This window comes from Schistocerca nitens, chromosome 6 (assembly GCF_023898315.1).
Source record: "Schistocerca nitens isolate TAMUIC-IGC-003100 chromosome 6, iqSchNite1.1, whole genome shotgun sequence".
Taxonomy (NCBI): domain Eukaryota; kingdom Metazoa; phylum Arthropoda; class Insecta; order Orthoptera; family Acrididae; genus Schistocerca; species Schistocerca nitens.
In genome coordinates, this window is record NC_064619.1 from 658,045,599 (window position 1) to 658,066,486 (window position 20,888).

Below are 20,888 nucleotides of genomic sequence, written 5' to 3' on the forward strand. Positions count from 1 at the left end.
AGGCCTGACCCTCTTCCTAGGGAGTAGCCATGGAAGGGAAGGCCGAAGGGGCAAGAGAAGCAGCACCCGAAGAATCAGTTCCATGCAGAGAGACGGCCGCAGAAGAACGGCCAGAGTTCTGGACCCGTATGCGTTTCATTTGCATAGCGTCCACCCTGATACCACCCACTCTGATCAGGGGCTCTCCTCACAGGTGCCACCCAGCCACAGCAAGGGCCGTCTGGCACGGCGGCCATTGCCAGGAGTTCCGATGCTCCAGGATGACGAGCAACCACTCCAAGGCTTGCATGAGGAGGTCACAGCTCAGGTATCAGAAGTGTGATCCCTGTGTGTTCAGGGGGCTCAACCAAAAGGGTACATAGTGACCCCACCACACAGGCTGGCTACCGTGCTGGCTATGCACCCTAGCACCAGACAACGACGTGAAAGAAAAGGTGGAATGTACTAGGAGGGCACACGTCGGAGACACTAGGTAAGGTGCTCTTCCCCAAATGGCTCACACTATGGAAGAGAAATTTAGTAATGGAGGTCAAACCCCAGAGGGGGACCAGGGAGTGCCAAAAGGAGGAGATGATTACACAACAAAGCCAAATTGTAAAACCAACAGAACCAGGAGGATTGCGAGGCCAACATAAGCAAGGACACCAAGAGAGGGAGAGGAGAGGGCGATGAGAAAGGAGCAAGGAGGGGAAAGGTGAGGAAGGGGAAGGAAATGCAGCCCTGGAAAGAAAGAAGGCTGCAATAGCTCGGGGCCCCGTGCTAGCCACGCATGTATCCACAAAAGAGTTGTTGACCCCCTGGGGTGATGGTGCATGTAGGAGGGATTCATATCTCAGGCACTATTCATCGTAGAGATAAGAGGTCAAATGTTTTGGGTAGCCTAGAGACCATTTGTATACCTATCAGAAGAACAGACAGAGTCTAGCTATCCTACAGCATAGTGTCAAAATTTAAACAATACACACTTCCTCCAGTCCAGGCAAATTGAGTAAATTGGTTGGCTCTTTTGCGTTAGGTGTGGTCTAGGGTGGACCTTAGGCAGCTTATAAAAGCACCACTTGTTCATGGTTGGTTCCTGAGAAAACCCTGATAAACTATGGTTTTTGGGTACTGAAAGTACCAACTGTAAGGATGGCCCCTTCTATAACTTCTGTTCATAGCAGATTGTCAAAATTTTTACCAAATGTTCCTAAGAACATTTTCTTGTGGAATCTTGAAACTTTTTGATATCATTATATGAGTATGTTATCAAGATCCAGAGGTTCAAAGTTACCACACATAAGCATAAAAAATATGAATGTAATACCCAGTCAGAGCCACCACTATAAATGTAGTTTTAACTGACATATGAACACATAGCGAGGTTTCTTACATCCTTGCAAGGATTCTGGGATCATCAAACTATGTCTTTAGGCAGCATTTTTTCATGAAAAAAACTTTATGATGTGCTATATCTGTCTAATGGGCACTTCATGCCTACACAAATATGCCCAAAGTGGTACCACAGTAACAGAAAATGGGCTAAAAATGGTATTAACATGCCGGAAAAGAACTTAAAATGACTGCCAAAAATTATATAAAACTGAAAGCAGTGAAAATTCAGTAAAATATTTCTTATTTCATTTTTACTCTTTCAAGATATGAATCGCAAGCTGTGCATTTTCGGTGAACTGAGACAGATGAGGAAAGTATCCAGAATAAATATAAAGCAAATGACTGTCTTAATCTTCTATTAAACAAATTTTTTGTTGTGTTTGTGTGACAAGATATATAAATATGTTGAAGTATGTAAATGAAATGTCAAAACTTTACTGACCTATAGAATTCATTCTATACAAGTGGCCCCCAGTGGAACAGTGCTCCTGACAGAGCACAAGAAAGGTAAATATGATCCTCTTTAAAAGACTCTGACAGAGAAGTGGGGAACCAGCTGTCTCAATTCTCATTCTGCCTTCCTCACCAAAAATTTTGGCACGCAAACATATTCACACTTTTTTGTGCTTAAAGAGAGTAGCCAAGAGACAGTGATGGTGGAAGAGAGAGGAGACAATGATGGTAGGAGACAGGAAGTCGCAGTGACAGAAAACAAGGGATGGATGAAGATAATAACAATACAAGCCAAAGAGATAGGAGATACTGATGGTCAGTGAGAGACGGTGGCAATAAAAGAAAAAGAGAGGTGGATGGAGATACAAGCAGTGTGAACGAATCAGAGGAGAGGCAGTAGAAACGAGAAACACACATGAGCGAAGACCAACTTTAAGATGGAGGTATAGGGAAGAATTCATTTTGGGCAGACATTTTATACACGAGAGTATAGGAGAAAAAATTAGTCAGACCCACTCCAGCAGGTGCAGTTTTTTGTTGGTAGTATCACACTAGATCCAATGAATGATGGCATTATTTACAGATTATCTCCCTTTTTATGTACTGGAACTATCCTAGAGAATTTAAGCTACATATGAAAATATCCCTCTAATATACAGTTGTTTATATGATATTTGAACAGGTCTTGAATACAATCTATTGTTTTCTTCAGTGTGTTGCATCCTATGTATTTAAACTGTATGACAATTTCAACTGCTTTTCTATTCTTAGTACGAAACCACATGAGACCTCAAAGAAATAAAACTTGCTTGTATTTCCTTATGATCTAACTCTGATGAACTGATACCGGATTTGATAGTAGCACTTCCTACTTCAGCTGATTTAATGAAAAAAAATCACTGAATTCTTGGGGCGAGAGATTAATTTTGTTATTTCTTGTATCTTTAACACCACTATTTATTAGTTTCCATACAGCTTTCCACTTTTCCATTTATTTGGTGAATTCTCAATACTGCCTCTTTTTTATTTATTTACAACATGCTCCATTACAAATATTTGCAATACTGTGTGTGTGTGTGTGTGTGTGTGTGTGTGTGTGTGTTAAGTGTAATGTAGTGTTTGTGTTTGATAATGATAATGATGGTGACGACGGAAGGGAGAGGGTGAAACCTGGTGCTGACCACTGCCTACTGCTCGCAAACAGCACCAAGGTGGCAGTTAAGCTTAACATCCCCATCTGATGGACAGATCACCATTAACAGTCACACTCTCTTATTTCATGAGACACTGTGGAGAGCTTTGGTATTTAAATCAGGACATTGGCATAAAGTCTAGTGATCAGGAACTTTATGCCACCACCTCTCCCCCCTTGCTGGCCAAATACTGACAATTAAAATTATTTCCACCACCAGGATTCTAACTAGGTTTCCCAGGGTCAAGCACTACTGCACAAGCATGTTATCAATTCCATTGAGGAGGTCATACCAGATTAGTTGGAAGTTTAGCATACCATGGACTTTTCTGTTTGGAACATTAGTTTTAAAACCTTTGTGAATTATTTTGCATTCTTTATAGGATGAAAGACCTGAGTCGAAACAAGGCCCCCGGAGTAGACAACATTCCATTGGAACTACTGACGGCCTTGGGAGAGCCAGTCCTGACAAAACTCTACCATCTGGTGAGCAAGATGTATGAAACAGGCGAAATACCCTCAGACTTCAAGAAGAATTTAATAATTCCAATCCCAAAGAAAGCAGGTGTTGACAGATGTGAAAATTACTGAACAATCAGTTTAATAAGCCACAGCTGCAAAAATACTAACACGAATTCTTTACAGACGAATGGAAAAACTAGTAGAAGCTGACCTCGGGGAAGATCAGTTTGGGAAGGGAGTAAGACAGGGTTGTAGCCTCTCCCCGATGTTATTCAATCTGTATATTGAGCAAGCAGTAAACGAAACAAAAGAAAAATTCAGAGTAGGTATTAAAATCCATGGAGAAGAAATAAAAACTTTGAGGTTCGCCGATGAATTGTAATTCTGTCAGAGACAGCAAAGGACTTGGAAGAGCAGTTGAACGGAATGGATGGTGTCTTGAAGGGAGGATATAAGATGACCATCAACAAAAGCAAAACGAGAACAATGGAATGTAGTCGAATTAAGTCGGGTGATGTTGAGGGTATTAGATTAGGAAATGAGACACTTAAAGTAGTAAAGGAGTTTTGCTATTAGGGGAGCAAAATAACTGATGATGGTCGAAGTAGAGAGGATATAAAATGTAGACTGGCAATGGCAAGGAAATTTGTTAACATCGAGTATAGATTTAAGAGTCAGGAAGTCATTTCTGAAAGTATTTGTATGGAGTGTAGCCATGTATGGAAGTGAAACATGGACGGTAAATAGTTTGGACAAGAAGAGAATAGAAGCTTTCGAAATGTGGTGCTACAGAAGAATGCTGAAGATTAGATGGGTAGATCACATAACTAATGAGGAGGTATTGAATAGGATTGGGGAGAAGAGAAGTTTGTGGCACAACTTGAGCAGAAGAAGGGATCGGTTGGTAGGACATGTTCTGAGGCATCAAGGGATCACCAATTTAGTATTGGAGGGCAGTGTGGAGGGTAAAAATCGTAGGGGGAGACCAAGAGATGACTACACTAAGCAGATTCAGAGGGATGTAGGTTGCAGTAGGTACTGGGAGATGAAGAAGCTTGCACAGGATAGAGTAGCATGGAGAGCTGCATCAAACCAGTCTCAGGACTGAAGACCACAACAACAACATAGGAATAATGTCATTAAATTGTGTCAGAGAGCTCTAAAGCCAATCAAGTATGACCTTTGCTGACAAATCATTACTTATATTATAATGTGTCACCCTCACACTGACCACCTAGTCTGTCTGCAAAGGACTAACTAACTCTAATAGTTGGAACCTACTTGTATAATTTACAGATAGAGACTTATGTGGATGGGCTTGCAGACTGACTGGCTGCAGAAAAGTTTTCAGCCAGAGAAAGGTGCCCATTCACAGGCTGACTGCATCTATTGCTAGCAAAGTTCATGAGTCCACAGGCAGAACATGCACACCACAGGAAGTTGAGTAAAGCAATATAGGAAAAGACCCTCACTGAAATAATAATAATAATAATAATAAGGCCCGGGAAAAGACCCCGTGGAGGCCCGGGAAAAGAATAGGCCTCCGGTATGTTCTGCCAGTCGTAAAAGGCGACGAAAAGAACAAACCACTAATAGGGCTAACCCCCCTTTTAGTGTGATTAGTTGGTTCAGGACAGAACTAAAGAAGCCTTGGACAAGCGCCGTCATGGTCGGGGATGACGCTTGAACCCTATGCCCGCCCACAATGGTAACGACACTGCTAGCCAACTGGAAAATGATTTAAATCCAAATAGAGGTGTTTTGCAGGATATGCTTCCTGCAACCACCCTAGAAGGAAAACAAAGACAGAGGATGAGATGGTCAGATGAAGTTAATCGACACCTCATGTTCTGTTATTACCAAGCAACAAACCTAGGAACCAACACAACTGGATACAGATCACAAGTATACACAACATTTATTATCAGATACCCAGAATTAAAATTTTTAACAGAACAACGTCTAGCTGATCAGATCCGTGTAATAATAAAAATTAACAGGATATCCCAGTCAGAATTAGAACACATCAAACAACAAGTACAACAAATACTGGAACAAAATAATGTGCAATCAGAAGAAGAAGAAAATACAGTAATGGACTCAAACATCCCAGAGCAAACAAACAAAGAACAACACGCATCAATTAAACAATCAGAGGAAAACGAAATCTTAAGACAGCCACCAGAACAAGCACAAATAGAACACGAAGTGACACACGTGTTAGATATAGAAGAAAAATTTCAGCTGACATATATAGAATACAAAGACACAAATACAGACATTAAACCATTCTTGCATAGACCGCCAAATAACCCACAAGTCGAAACAACAATAAAAACTATCAACACAATCATACACAACAAAATAAATGAAAACACAACTATGGAAGAGATACAGCTACTGGTTTATATAAGAGCACTCACTACACTAAATATACACACTAGGCAGAGATCAAAACCAACCAACACACAGAAGAAACCCACAAAACCAGCATGGCAACACAGGCTACAGATCAGAATAGAAAAACTGAGAAAAGACATCAGACAGCTAACACAATTTATAAGAAATGAAATGTCAGAAAAAAAAACGAAAAAGGTTAGGTAAAATCTCACAACAAGAAGCGATAGAGCAATTAGATGAAAAGAAGCAGAAATTACAAGCATTGGCCAAACGACTTAGAAGATACAAAAAAAAGTGAAAATAGAAGGAAACAAAACCAAACATTCAACACAAACCAAAAGAAATTTTTGAAGACCAAATATGTCTGCTTGTGAGATGTCTGCTTGTGTCTGTATATGTGTGGATGGATATGTGTGTGTGTGCGCGACTGTATACCCGTCCTTTTTCCCCCCTAAGGTAAGTCTTTCCGCTCCCGGGATTGGAATGACTCCTTACCCTCTCCCTTAAAAACCACATCCTTTCGTCTTTCCCTCACCTTCCCTCTTTCCTGATGAGGCAACAGTTTGTTGCGAAAGCTTGAATTTTGTGTGTGTGTTTGTGTTTGTTTGTGTGTCTATCGACCTGCCAGCGCTTTCGTTCGGTAAGTCACATCATCTTTGTTTTTAGATATAAATTATTTAACAGTTACATTGCAGACCCATACACATTCCCTGATACACTTACACATGGAATAACTTATCTGAAACCTAAAGATCAAGCAGACACACCAAACCCAGCTAAATATCGCCCCATAACATGCCTACCAACAATATACAAAATATTAACTTCAGTCATTACACAGAAATTAATGACACATACAACACCGAACAAAATCATAAATGAAGAACAAAAAGGCTGTTGCAAAGGAGCACAAGGATGTAAAGAGCAACTGATAATAGATGCCGAGGTGACATATCAAGCTAAAACTAAACAAAGGTCGCTACACTACGCATATATTGATTACCAAAAAGCTTTTGATAGTGTACCCCACTCATGGTTACTACAAATATTGGAAATATACAAAGTAGATCCTAAATTGATACAGTTCCTAAACATAGTAATGAAAAATTGGAAAACCACACTTAATATCCAAACAAATTCAAATAATATCACATCACGGCCAATACAGATTAAGCGTGGAATACACCAAGGAGACTCATTAAGTCCTTTCTGGTTCTGCCTTGCTCTGAACCCACTATCCAACATGCTAAATAATACAAATTATGGATACAATATTACTGGAACATACCCACACAAAATCACACATTTGCTATACATGGCTGATCTAAAACTACTGGCAGCAACAAATCAACAACTCAATCAATTACTAAAGATAACAGAAGTATTCAGTAATGATATAAATATGGCTTTTGGAACAGACAAATGTAAGAAAAATAGCATAGTCAAGGGAAAACACACTAAACAAGAAGATTATATATTGGATAATCACAGCGACTGCATAGAAGCGATGGAAAAAACAGATGCCTATAAATATCTAGGATACAGACAGAAAATAGGAATAGATAATACAAATATTAAAGAAGAACTAAAAGAAAAATATAGACAAAGACTAACAAAAATACTGAAAACAAAATTGACAGCAAGAAACAAGACAAAAGCTATAAATACTTATGCTATACCAATATTGACCTACTCATTTGGAGTAGTGAAATGGAGTAACACAGACCTAGAAGCGCTCAATACACTTACACGATCACAATGCCACAAATATAGAATACATCACATACATTCAGCAACAGAAAGATTCACATTAAGCAGAAAGGAAGGAGGAAGGGGATTTATCGACATAAAAAACCTACATTATGGACAGGTAGACAATTTAAGAAAATTCTTTCTAGAACGAGCAGAAACTAGCAAAATACACAAAGCAATCACTCATATAAATACATCAGCTACACCATTGCAATTTCATAACCACTTCTACAACCCTCTAGATCACATAACATCAACAGACACGAAGAAAATAAATTGGAAAAAGAAAACACTACATGGCAAGCACCCGTATCATTTAACACAGCCACACATCGATCAAGACGCATCCAACACATGGCTAAGAAAAGGCAATATATACAGTGAGACGGAAGGATTCATGATTGCAATACAGGATCAAACAATAAACACCAGATATTACAGCAAGCATATTATTAAAGATCCCAATACCACAACAGATAAATGCAGACTTTGCAAACAACAAATAGAAACAGTAGATCACATCACAAGCGGATGTACAATACTAGCAAATACAGAATACCCCAGAAGACATGACAATGTAGCAAAAATAATACATCAACAGCTTGCCTTACAACATAAACTTATAAAACAACACGTTCCCACATACAAGTATGCACCACAAAGTGTACTGGATAATGATGAATTCAAATTATAATGGAACAGAACCATTATAACAGATAAAACAACACCACATAACAAACCTGACATCATACTCACCAATAAAAAGAAGAAATTAACACAACTAATCAAAATATCCATACCCAATACAACAAATATACAAAAGAAAACAGGAGAAAAAATTGAAAAATACATCCAACTGGCTGAGGAAGTCAAAGACATGTGGCATCAGGATAAAGTTGACATCATACCAATTATATATTATCAACTACAGGAGTCATACCACACAATATCCACCAGTACATCAATGCAATACAGCTACATCCAAACTTATATCTACAACTACAGAAATCAGTAATTATTGATACATGTTCAATTACCCGAAAGTTCCTAAATGCAATATAACACATACCATACAGTTAAAAGGAAGTGACGCTTTATCAAGGTCCGCGTCACTTTCTATTTTTAACCAGACTTAACGTCTGAGAAAGTAAAGAATAATAATAATTATTATTATTATGGACATTCCTAAATGTATGGATGAATAACCCTTTAACATAGTTCTTCTGTCTACCTGTTCATAAAGCCACACTCTGTAGACCTTTGTTCACAATCTTATTGCCAAGAGAAATGGTAATGGCACCTGTGAGTGTGATGCCACTATTAATAAGTACTGTATATTCTGATTTTATACATTATAAATTATGACATCAAAAGTTAGAGAGTTTATTGTGTTGTAGTCCTTTCTTCAATTAACTGCTTGGTGTATGTACTTACCAGGTTGTTGGCATAGTGCTTTTCAAATGATGTAATCACCTTAATTGCAGTTTCTTGAAAATTATGCGTAAGTGAGATACAGTACAGATTTAAAATTATACAGTGAAACATTTTATATATTTCATCATTATTCTTTCCCCAATGAACCACAGACCTTGCCAAGGTCAGGTGGCTTGCATGTCTCAACAATACAGATAGCTATACTGTAGGTGCGAGCACAACTGATGTATGTCTGTGGGAGATGCCAGACAAATATGTGGTTCCTGAAGAGAGGCAGGAACCTTTTCCATAGCTGCAGGGGCAACAGTCTGGATGATTGACTGATCTGGCCTTGCAACATCAGCTAATACGGTCTTGCTATGCTGGTACTGTGAATGGCCGAAAGCAAGGGGAAACTACAGCTGTCACATTTTCTTTAGGCCGTGCAGCTCTACTGTACAGTTAAGTAATGATTGCATCTGCTTGGGTAAAATATTCTAGAGGTAAAATCCAGTTGGGGACTACCCTGGGGAATATAATCATTAAAAAAACTTTATTTCTACAGGCTGGAGCATAGAATGTTAGATCCCTTAATCAGGAAGGTAGGTTAGAAAATTTAAAAAGGGAAATGAATAGGTTGAAGTTAGATGCAGTGGGAACTAGTGCTGTTCAGTAACAGGATGGACAGGAATTCTGGCTAGATGAGTACAGGGTTATAAATACCAAATCAAACAGGGGTAATGCAGGTCTAAATATAATGAATGAAAAATGGGGATGCAGGTTAGCTACTATGAACAGCAGAGTGAAAATTTTATTGTAGCCACGACTGGCTCAAAGGCAACACCTACCACAGCAGTACAAGTTGATAAGCCAACAAGTTCCACAGATTATGAGATTGAAAGAATGAATTATGAGATAAAACAAATTATTCAGGTAGTTAAGTGTGAGGAAAGTTTAGTTGTGATGGGGTCCTGTAATACAACAGTAGGAAAAGGAAGAGAAGGAAAAATAGTAGGAGAATATGTACTCAGGGAAAAAGAATGAAGGAGAAAACCACCTGGTAGAATTTTTCGCAGAGCATAATTTAATCATCAACACTTGGTGTAAGAATCACAAAAGAAGACTGTATATGGGGAAGAGACATGGGGACAAGAAGATTTCATATTGGATATATGATTGCAAGACAGAGATTTGGGAATCAGATTTTAAACTGTTAACATTTCCAGGGACAAATGTGGGCTCTGACTGTAATTTATTGGTAGCAAACTGTAAAACTAAAACTGAAGAAATTGCAAAAGGTGGGAAATTAAGGAGATGGAACCTGGATAAGTTCAAGGAACCAAAGTGAGCACTAGCCAATGTTGGACTGAAACAGGGGAAAGGAATACAATAACAGATAACTGGGCAGCTTTGCGAGAGGAGATGGGGAAGGAGCAGATGATCAAATAGGTAAAAGAAGGCCCAGTAGAAATCCTTGAAAATCACAGGTGATATTGAATTTGGGGCCTAATTGAGGAAAGGAGAAAATATAAAAATGCAGAAAATGATGAAAGTGAAAGGGAATACGGACATCTAATAAAATTAGATTGACACAAAGTGCAAAATGGCTATGCAGGCATGCCTACATGACAAATGCAAGTCTACAGAGGCATATAGAACCAGGGGAAAGATAAATACTGCCTATAAGAGATTTAAAGAAGCCTTTGCAGAAAAAGAAGTAGTTGCATGAATAGCTCAGACAGCAAACCAGTATTAAGCAAAGAAGGGAAAGATGAAAGATATAAGGCATATATAGAGGGGCTATACAAGGGACATGACCTTCAAGGAAATACTACAGAAAGGGAAGAGGAAGTAAATGAAGATGAGATGGGAAATATGATACTGTCAGAAGAATATGACAAAGCACTAAAAGACCCAACTGAAACAAGCCCCCAAGAGTAGATGACATTCCTTCAGAACTACTGTCATTCTTGTGACAGCCAGTCATGACAAAACTATTCCACCTGGTGTGCACGGTGTGTGAGATAGATGAAACACCTTCAGGCTTCAAGAAGAATATAATAATTGCAATCCCAAAGAAAGCAGGCACTGACAGGTATGATTAATACTGAACTATCACTCTAATATTCTAGTTCAAAATAAAAGACTGGATAAATTGGTAGAAGCAAACTGTGGGGAAGATCAGTTTGGGTTGCGGAGAAATGTAGGAACATGCAAGGCAATAATGGTGCTATGAAACGCTGAGGAAAGGCAAACCTACATTTATATAATTTGTAGATGTAGAGCCGTGAGCCATGGACCTTGCCATTGTTGGGGAGGCTTGCATGCCTCAGCGATACAGATAGCCATACCATAGGTGCAACCACAATGGTGGGGTTTCTGTTGAAAGGCCAAACATACATGTGGTTCCTGAAGAGGGGCAGCAGCCTTTTCAGTAGTTGCAGGGGCAACAGTCTGGATGATTGATCTGGCCTTGTAACCAAAATGGCCTTGCTGTGCTGGTACTGCAAATGGCCGACAGCCAGGATAGCCCTAATTTTTCCCAACGGCATGCAGCTTTACTGTATGGTTAAATAATGATGGTGCCCTCTTGGGTTGTATTTCAGAAGTAAAATAGTTCCCCATTCGGATCTCTGGGTGGGAACTACTCGGGAGGATGTTGTTATCAGGAGAAACAAAACAGGCATTCTATGGATCGGATCGTGGAATGTGAGATCTCTGAATCAGGCAGGTAGGTTAGAAAATTTAAAAAGGGAAATGGATAGGTTAAAGTTGAAGTTAGTGCAGTTCGATGGCAGGAGGAATAAGACTTCTGGTCAGGTAAATTCAGGGTTATAAATACAAAATCAAATAGGGGCAATGCAGCCGTTGGTTTAATAATGAATTTGAAAAAAAGTGTGGATAAGCTACTACGAACAGCACAGTGAATGCATTAGTGTAGCCAAGACAGACATGAAGCCCTTGCCTACCACAGTAGTACAAGTTTACATGCCAACTAGCTCTGCAGATGATGAAGAGATTGAATAAATTTATGTTGTGATAAAAGAAATTATTCACATAGTTCAGGGAGAGGAAAATTTAATAGTCATGTGGGACTGGAATTCGATAGCAGGAAAAGGAAGAGAAGGAATAGTAGTAGGTGAATATGGACTGGGGATAAGGAATGAAAGAGGAAGCTGCCTGTTAGAACTTTGCACAGAGCATAACCTAATCATAGCTAACACTTGGTTTACGAATCATGAAAGAAGGTTGTATATGTGGAAGAGGCCTGGAGACACTGGAAGGTTTCACATAGAATATATAATGGTAACACAGAGTTTTAGGAACCAGGTTTTAAATTGTAAGACATTTCCAGGGGCAGATGTGGACTCAGGCCACAATTTATTTATTATGAACAGTAGATTAAAACTGAAGAAATTGCAAAAAGGTGGGAACTTAAGCAGATGGGACCCAGGTAAACTGAAAGAACCAGAGGTTTTAGAGGGTTTCAGAGGGAGCATTAGGGAACAATTGACAAGAACAGGGAAACGGAATATAGAAGGAGAATGAGTAGCTTTGAGAGATGAAATAGTGAAGGCAGCAGAGAAACAAGTAGGTAAAAAGACAAGGGCTAGTAGAAATCCTTGGATAACAGAAGAGATATTGAATTTAACTGATGAATGGAGGAAACATAAAAATGCAGTAAATGAAGTAGGTGAAAAGGAATACAAACATCTCAAAAATCAGATTGACAGGAAGCGCAAAATGGCGATGCAGGGGAGGCCAGAGGACAAATGCAAGGATGTAGAGGCATATATGACTAGAGGTAAGATAGATACTGCCTACAGGAAAATTAAAGAGACCTTTAGAGGAAAGAGAACCACCTGCACGAATATCAAGAGCTCAGATGGAAAACCAATCCTAAGCAAAGAGGGGAAAACAAAGGTGGAAGGAGCGTATAGAGGGTCTATACAAGGGCAGTGTACTAGAGGGCAATATTATGGAAATGGAAGAGGATGTAGACAAAGATGAAATAGGAGATATGATACTGTTTGAAGAATTTGACATAGCGCTGAAACACCTAAATCGTAACAAGGCCCCGGGTGTAGACAACATTCAATTGGAACTACTGATAGCCTTGGGAGAGCCAGCCCTGACAAAACTCTACCATCTGGTGAGCAAGATGTACGAGACAGGTGAAATACCCTCAGATTTCAAGAAGATTATAATAATTCCAATCCCAAAGAAAGCAAGTGTTGACAGGTGGGAAAATTATCGAACTATCAGTTTAATAAATCACAGCTGCAAAATACTAACACAAATTCTTTACAGACGAACTGAAAAACTGGTAGAAGCTGACCTTGGGGAAGATCAATTTGGATTCCGTAGAAATGCAGAAGCACGTGAGGTAATACTGACCCTATGACTTGCCTTAGAAGATAGATTAAGGAAAGGCAAACCTATGTTTCTAACATTTGTAGACTTACAGAAAGCTTTTGACAGTGTTGACTGGAATACCCTCTTTCAAATTCTGAAGGTGGCAGGGGTCAAATATAGGGAATGAAAGGCTATTTACAATTTGTACAGAAACCAGATGGCAGTTATAAGAGTCGAGGGGCACGAAAGGGAAGCAGTAGTTGAGAATGGAGTGAGACAGGGTTGTAGTCTGTCTCCAATGTTATTCCATCTGTATACTGAGCAAGCAGTAAAGTAAACAAAAGAAAAATTTGGAGTAGGAATTAAAATCAATGGAGAACAAATAAAAACTTTGAGGTTTGCCGACGACATTGTAAGAGCTGTTGAATGGAATGGACAGTGTCTTGGAAGGAGGATATAAGATGAACATAAACAAAAGCAAAACGAGGCTAATGGAATGTAGTCGAATTAAACCAGGTGATGCTGAGGGAATCAGATTAGGAAATGAGACACTTAAAGAACCGTAGTGGATGAGTTCTGCTATTTGGGGAGCAAAATAACTGATGATGGTCGAAGTAGAGAGGATATAAAATGTAGACTGGCAATGGCAAAGAAAGCATTTCTGAAGAAGAGAAATTTGTTAAAGTCAAGTACAGATGTAAGTGCCAGGAAGTCTTTCCTGAAAATATTTGTATGGAGTGTAGCCCTGTATGGAAGTTAAAAATGGACAATAAACAGTTTAGACAAGACAAGAATAGACACTTTCAATATGTGGTACTAAGGAAGAATGTTGAAGATTAGATGGGTAGATCACTTAACTAATGATGAGGTACTGAATAGAAGTGGGGGGAAGAGGAATTTGTGGCACAACTTGACTTTAAGGGATCAGTTGGTAGGACACGTTCTGAGGCATCAAGGAATCACCAATTTAGTACTGGAGGGAAGTGTGGAAGGTGAAACTTGTAGAGGGAGACCAAGAGACGAGTACACTAAGCAGATTCAGAAGAATGTAGGTTGCAGCAGTTACTCAGAGATGAAGAAGCTTGCAAGGATAGAGTAGCATGGATATCTGCATCAAACTAATCTCTGAACTGAAGACCACAACAACAGATGTAGAGAAAAGTTTTGACTATGTTGACTGGAATAAACATTTTGAGCGTCGAAGGCAGCAGGGATACAATACAGGGAGAGAAAGGTTATATAAACATGTACAGAAACCAGACGGCAGTTATAACAATTGAAGGGCATGAAAGGAAAGCAGTAGTTGAGAAGAGAGTGAGACAGGGTTGCTACCTATCCCTGATGTTATTTGTTTTTTAAGCTGAACAGGCAGTACAGGAAATGGAAAAAAGTAGATGTTCAAATGTGTGTGAATTCCTATGGGACCAAACTGCTGAGGTCATCAGTCCCTAGACTTACACACTACTTAAACCTACTTAGGGCCTACGCTAAAGACAACACACACACACCCAAACCCGAGGGAGGACTCGAACCTCCGGCGGGAGTGGCCGCCCGATTCGTGACATGGTGCCTAAAAATAAGTAGAAAGGGGTAAAGTTCAGGGAGAAGGAATAAAAATTTGATGTTTGCCCACGACATTGTAATTTGCAAGTCACTTAGAAGAGTAGCTGAATGTAGGCCTAATGGTCAATGTGTTGAAAGGAGGATATATGATTAACACCAACAAAAGCGAAACAAAGGTGATGGGATGTAGAGAATTAAATCAGGTAATTCTTAGGTAATCATATTAGGAAATGAGACAGTAAAAGTAGTAGATGAGTTTTGCTATTTTTGTAGTAATATAACTGGTGGTGGTTGAAGTAGAGAAGGTATAGGCTAATATGCAGACTAGGAAGGAAAGAATTTCTGAAGAAGAGAAATTTGTTAACATAAAATATAAATTTAAGTGTTATGAACTCTTTTCTGAAGATATTTGTGTTCATTATAGCCTTATAGGGAAGAGAATTGTGGACAACAAGCAGTTCAGACAAGAATATAGAAGCGTCTGAAATGTGATAGTACAGAAAATGCTGAAGATTGGTTGCCAGTTTTTTACTTATTACTAATTTATTACCAGTTCTATGGCATTCACCAGCTATACCTAAGCAGACAGCATCAAGATACAATAATATTACTACAATCAAATGAACGGAATACTGCTGTTTAAGCTATTCTACTAATACGGATACCATAAACATATTGAAGTTAAGAACTAGATGGGTGAGCAGCGTAACCAGTGCAGTGCTGAACAGAACTGGGAGGAAAAGAAATGTGTAGCTTAACTTGAATAAAAGAAGGGGTCAGTCACTAGGACACTTCCTGAGACATGAAGGAACCATCGATTTAGCACCTCCCCTCCATCACCAGGACCAAACTCCAGACCCACACCCAGCAGTTCAAATGTACATCCCCATTTGATTTTATAACATTGTGTAGAAAGGAAAACTGTACACTGCTATTTTTGTTGTGTCGACTTTGTTACAACTACAGTGTGGCACCCACCAACACAAGTCCAAGAAACCAGAAACTTTATGTAAGATTAAGGGGAGAGTAGAAGGTATGTTACATGTTTTAGAGTGATTTAATTAAGTTTTAACTGTATTGTGATAAATTTGTGTAATTTTGTACTGGGATGTACAAATACAATGGAAATTGTGTAAGTTTGTCTACGAATGAATGACGGAACACGTAAATATATAAATGCCAGTGTAGTAAACATGAAGTCTCACAACGCAACACAGTTTATGTCACTATCTAGGGTGAGGGGGTGGAACCAAAACTTTCGATTGACCCAACCAAAGTTCAACGAGTGTGAGGCGAAAATATACTGGTAATTCAATGAAGTATTGGTTACATTATTCTGGATGCTGCTGCACGTGACGTTTCTTGTTTATTTGCCTCTCATTAAAAACACGGACTGAAAGTGGAACTATCTTTTCAAGTTTTCGGAAATTTTTGTTTCGGGCAAATTAACTGCTCGTAAAACGAATGAGCTATGAAAGTAGCTAACCGATAGTAATAATCCAGAGTAAGAAACCCTTGTTTCACGCCAGGAGGTATTTTAGAACTTACGAGACGTGTGCTGATAATGCAAACGTAGGGCTTCCGTGTGTTCAACTGACGCTACCATTCTCCCGGATCATGCGACCCGATAAATAAATAAATAGCAAATGCGATGAAAATATTTACCACTATCATCGATTCGTATTTACGTAACATGCACAAGTCGATTTTTATAATGTTTCACCGATATCTTTCTGAACACCATATGTTCAACAAGATACATCGGCGTGTCGCTGCCGTCAATGGTGAGGAAGCTATTGTTGTACAAAATTAGCCAATACGAATCCCACCAACTGTAACTGCCAGAACTATCTCACAGCTGCGGTAAATAACTCTTCTAACATACTGATTGCACTATTACTGTGAATAATTTACTACAAAACGCTACAACAAACCTGTGGGGAATGAAACTCTCACTAATCAAACAGTGAATGTGTAAGTTTTCATCGTTTGATACGTCCATACGTGCTAGGGTTACTGCTACGATGTTGTTGGGTCAAGCTGCTGGTGCTGCTGCTACCCGTGACAGAATCAGTGTTTTCAAATAGTTGCATTCATGTTTCGTTAAAATATATAAATCCTTTACCTGCAACAGTTTGATTTCTTTCATACAATCAAGGCGAGCCTTTGCGTCCATCATCTCGAAGATTTGCACTTTTTTCAAGGCAACGACTGATCCGTCCACTTTGCTACGTGCTCTATAAACGACGCTAAATTGTCCTTTGCCGATCTGTCGCTCAACGTTAAACTGATTTAAGCTTCCGTAACGCGACTCCCCTAGGTTGGCCGTCAGAGCCAGAATTTCCGCGTCACTCATGTCGCGAAGGGGCTTATGCGCACACTTTTCGCGTCAACGTACTTTCTGTTCCGCGCCGTCAATTGGAATGTGGGGCGGCGACGCGACTTGCCCTACGGAACGACTGCGCAGACGCAAGATTCGACAAGTAACAGGTGACAACCTATGCTCTCCAGCTTTGACTTGCGCTCTCGTAAACATTCTGCTTGATTGAGTGTATGAGGTAGCCGATGTCGCTTCATCATATCAGCGACACAGTTTCTTTTCGTCACAGAAACGTCGTATTCCGACTTGTAGCTCTCAACAGCTGCTAATGTGGTATCATTGACGTTGCGATGCGTCATTGCCATTGTTTACGCTTACAGTTGCTAAGTAACGGTGTTATTGCTTTTTACCGTCGGAAGGAGAAAGCTTAGACTAGCTGTATCTGAGATCAGAAAACCGTATAAAAACTCATGGTACTGTAATTTTGATCGTCTTCTTGTCGTATGAATTAACTGTGACTGTGTCGCGACGAATTCACACACGTGTACATAGTGGTCGTTGTTTTGCTGTCCTGTTACCTAGCAACGCAGTATTTACGTCTAATATTCATCAGCACTTGAAGGTTATCGACCAAAGCACACATGACAAAGAGACACGACAGTCCATTTTCATAGCTTCATTCGTGGCTGTGTTCATAGTTATCATTACTGCCCTATATCAACATCTCTGTTCGTTGACAGGCGGAGAGGAGCGAGAGACTACAACCATTTTTAGATATTCACGTTTTATGTCATAAGAAAGGCCTACGCAATTTTGAAGAATTAAGGGCAGGAGCTTAGGCAACAAATAAGTATCCACAATATCCGCTTGCCATCTATTAACATGTACAGTAAATGACCTTGTGAAAATTTCTTGGCAAGATTCCCATGTAAGGGATATTGTGACTACCCTCTACAGGAATAGGACCTACTTTCTTGTCGTCTGTATAATGAACGATACTCATGGTAGTCTAAAATGGTCACTGTTATTTTAATGCATTTTTGTGATGCATCGTAGTTCAAGGGCGCCCGTATGATAGTTTGTACCGGGGCGGGGACTAGACATGGGGGGTTCGGAGTATTTTTAATATTTTGGAAGCGTAAGATGACTTTTAAGTAGCCAATAAAAAGTTCCAGTTCCGACCCTGTTAACAACCTGCGTAATACCGATTTTTAAACCATTTTCTAACCACTTGACAATGGCTGAGATCTCTGCCGAAAGCTCATGGACAGTAAAACACTTGACGAGGCTGGAAACCCGACAATATTTTAAAAGAAATTTAAGGTTTGCAAAACACACTTATTCCGAACAGCCTGTGACCGCAAGTTTGATTAACACTCCACATCTGGAGAGCACACTAAGCGTTAGAGGGAGCGCGTCGAGACTCTGTTTTTCCTAGCGTCTGTCTCTCCCCATTGTATTATTGAGAAGTAAGACAACTCCCAAAGCAGTTGTCACTTCTGAATTAATGGGATGCTAACTTCAACGAGACAGCTGACATTTTCTTTTCTGTTCTTGTCCAGTGTGAACTACGCCCCATATTTATTCATAAGGCTCACATGCAGTGTAGAAATACGGGATTAACATTACTATATGAATATAACAAGAATACAGAAAGACGGAACCACATATAAAAATAACTACATGTCAATGTCTAAGATCCTAATCCATATAAGAGCTGTATTGTCAGCTTTCATCAGGTCGCTCCAACTACGCTGATTGGAGCGCAAGGGGCATACATCACTAATATGCTTGATTTGCAAAGTGCGTCTGCGCGTCGACCATGGCCATTGCGAGCTCTGTTCGGTTTGACCCATAGTTTCCCTTCGAGTTCTGTGCGAGCAGTAACACAGTTATGCTCTCGGAACCACTTACGCTCCTTCTCAGCAGGGTGACAATTCTGATCCCACAGGTCTCTCGCCTCGATATTACTGGCATCTAGCTGTTCTGTTTGCCATAACGGTGGGTTTGTATTTCGTCGTAGACCGCTACGTACACTATGTGATCAAAAGTATCCGGACACCCCCAAAAACCTAATTTTCCATATTAGGTGCATTGTGCTGCCACCTACTGCAAGGTACTTCACATCAGCGACTTCAGCAGTCATTAGAAATCGTGAGAGCAGAGTGGGGCGCTCCGCGGAACTCTTGGACTTCGAACTTCGTCAGGAGATTGGGTGTCACTTGTGTCATACGACTGTATGCGAGATTTCCACACTCCTAAACATTCCTAGATCCACTATTTCTGATGTGATAATGAAGTGGAAACCTGAAGAGACATGTACAGCACAAAAGCGTACGGGCCGACATCGTCTCTTGACTGACAGTGGCCGCCGACAGCTGAAGAGGGTCGTAATGTGTAATAGGCAGACATCTGTCCAGACCATCACACAGGAATTCCAAACTGCATCAGGATCCACGGTAAGTACTACGACAGTCAGACGGGAGGTGAGAAAACTTGGATTTCATGGTCGAGCGGCTGCTCATAAGCCACACATCACGCCGGTAAATGCCAAACGACGCCTCACTTGGTGTACGGAGCGTTAACATTGGACCAATGACCAGTGGAAAAACGTTGTGTGGAGTGACGAATCACGGTACACAATGTGGCGATCCGATGGCAGGATGTGGGTATGGCGAATGTCCAGTGAACGTCATCTGCCAGCGTGTTAAGTGCCAACAGTAAAATTCGGAGACGGTGGTGTTATGATGTGGTCGTTTTTTTCATGGAGGGTGCTTGCACCCCTTTTTGTTTTGTGTGGCACTATCAGAGCACAGGCCTACATTGATGTTTTAAGCACCTTCTTGCTTCCCACTGTTGAAGAGCAATTCGGGGATGGCGACTGCATCTTTCAAGACGATCGATCACCTGTTCATAATGTACGGCCTGTGGCGGAGTGGTTACACGACAATAACATCCCTGTAATGGTCTGGCCTGCACAGAGTCCTGACTTGAATCCTATAGAACACCTTTGGAATGTTTTGGAACGCCAATTTCGTGCCAGGCCGCACCGACCGACATCGATACCTCTCCTCAGTGCAGCACTCCGTGAAGAATGGGCTGCAATTCCCCAAGAAACCTTCCAGCACCTGATTGAACGTATGCCTGCGAGAGTGGAAGCTGTCATCAAGGCTAAGGGTGGGCCAACACCATACTGAATTCCAGCATTACCGATGGAGGGCGCCACGAACTTGTAAGTCCTTTTCAGCCTGGTGTCCGAGTACTTTTGATCATATAGTGTATGTCTTCTTGTATGGGTAACTCCAGGTTCGCCTGTAGCTTGTGGTATTCCCTAAGCAAGGCCTCGCTTCTATGATTACGGGTCGATGGTTGTTGCTCAACAGAGGAAGCCATCAAATGGGCGTTGGTCGGATTGTCCCAGTTATGAACTGCATAGTGTGGTTTAATTGGATGTCGATCAGGTGGCAGTTGTGAGAGCGGAATCGTCAACACTTACCACAAGAAGCATGTTTATTCGACAGAAGCTAAAGTATAGGTGGAGCTGAATGTTTGCCTCAATAGAAAGTGCTCCAATTTTTACAGACATAGAATTTTCGACCTAAA

The 20,888-nt window shown here is 40.3% G+C and overlaps 1 protein-coding gene across 2 annotated transcripts in view; it reads right to left on the reverse strand.

Moving 5' to 3' along the window:
- The window catches only part of LOC126262596 (serine/threonine-protein kinase Nek7-like), a 67,003-nt gene extending 49,446 nt beyond the window's left edge, over positions 1–17,557 (reverse strand). For both annotated transcript variants that reach the window (XM_049959337.1, XM_049959338.1), the window contains exon 1: positions 17,091–17,557. In XM_049959337.1, the coding sequence (XP_049815294.1) occupies positions 17,091–17,321 (231 nt within the window). In that variant the 5' untranslated portion in view covers positions 17,322–17,557. The remainder of the gene's footprint in view (positions 1–17,090) is intronic.
- Between the last annotated feature and the right edge of the window lie 3,331 nt (positions 17,558–20,888).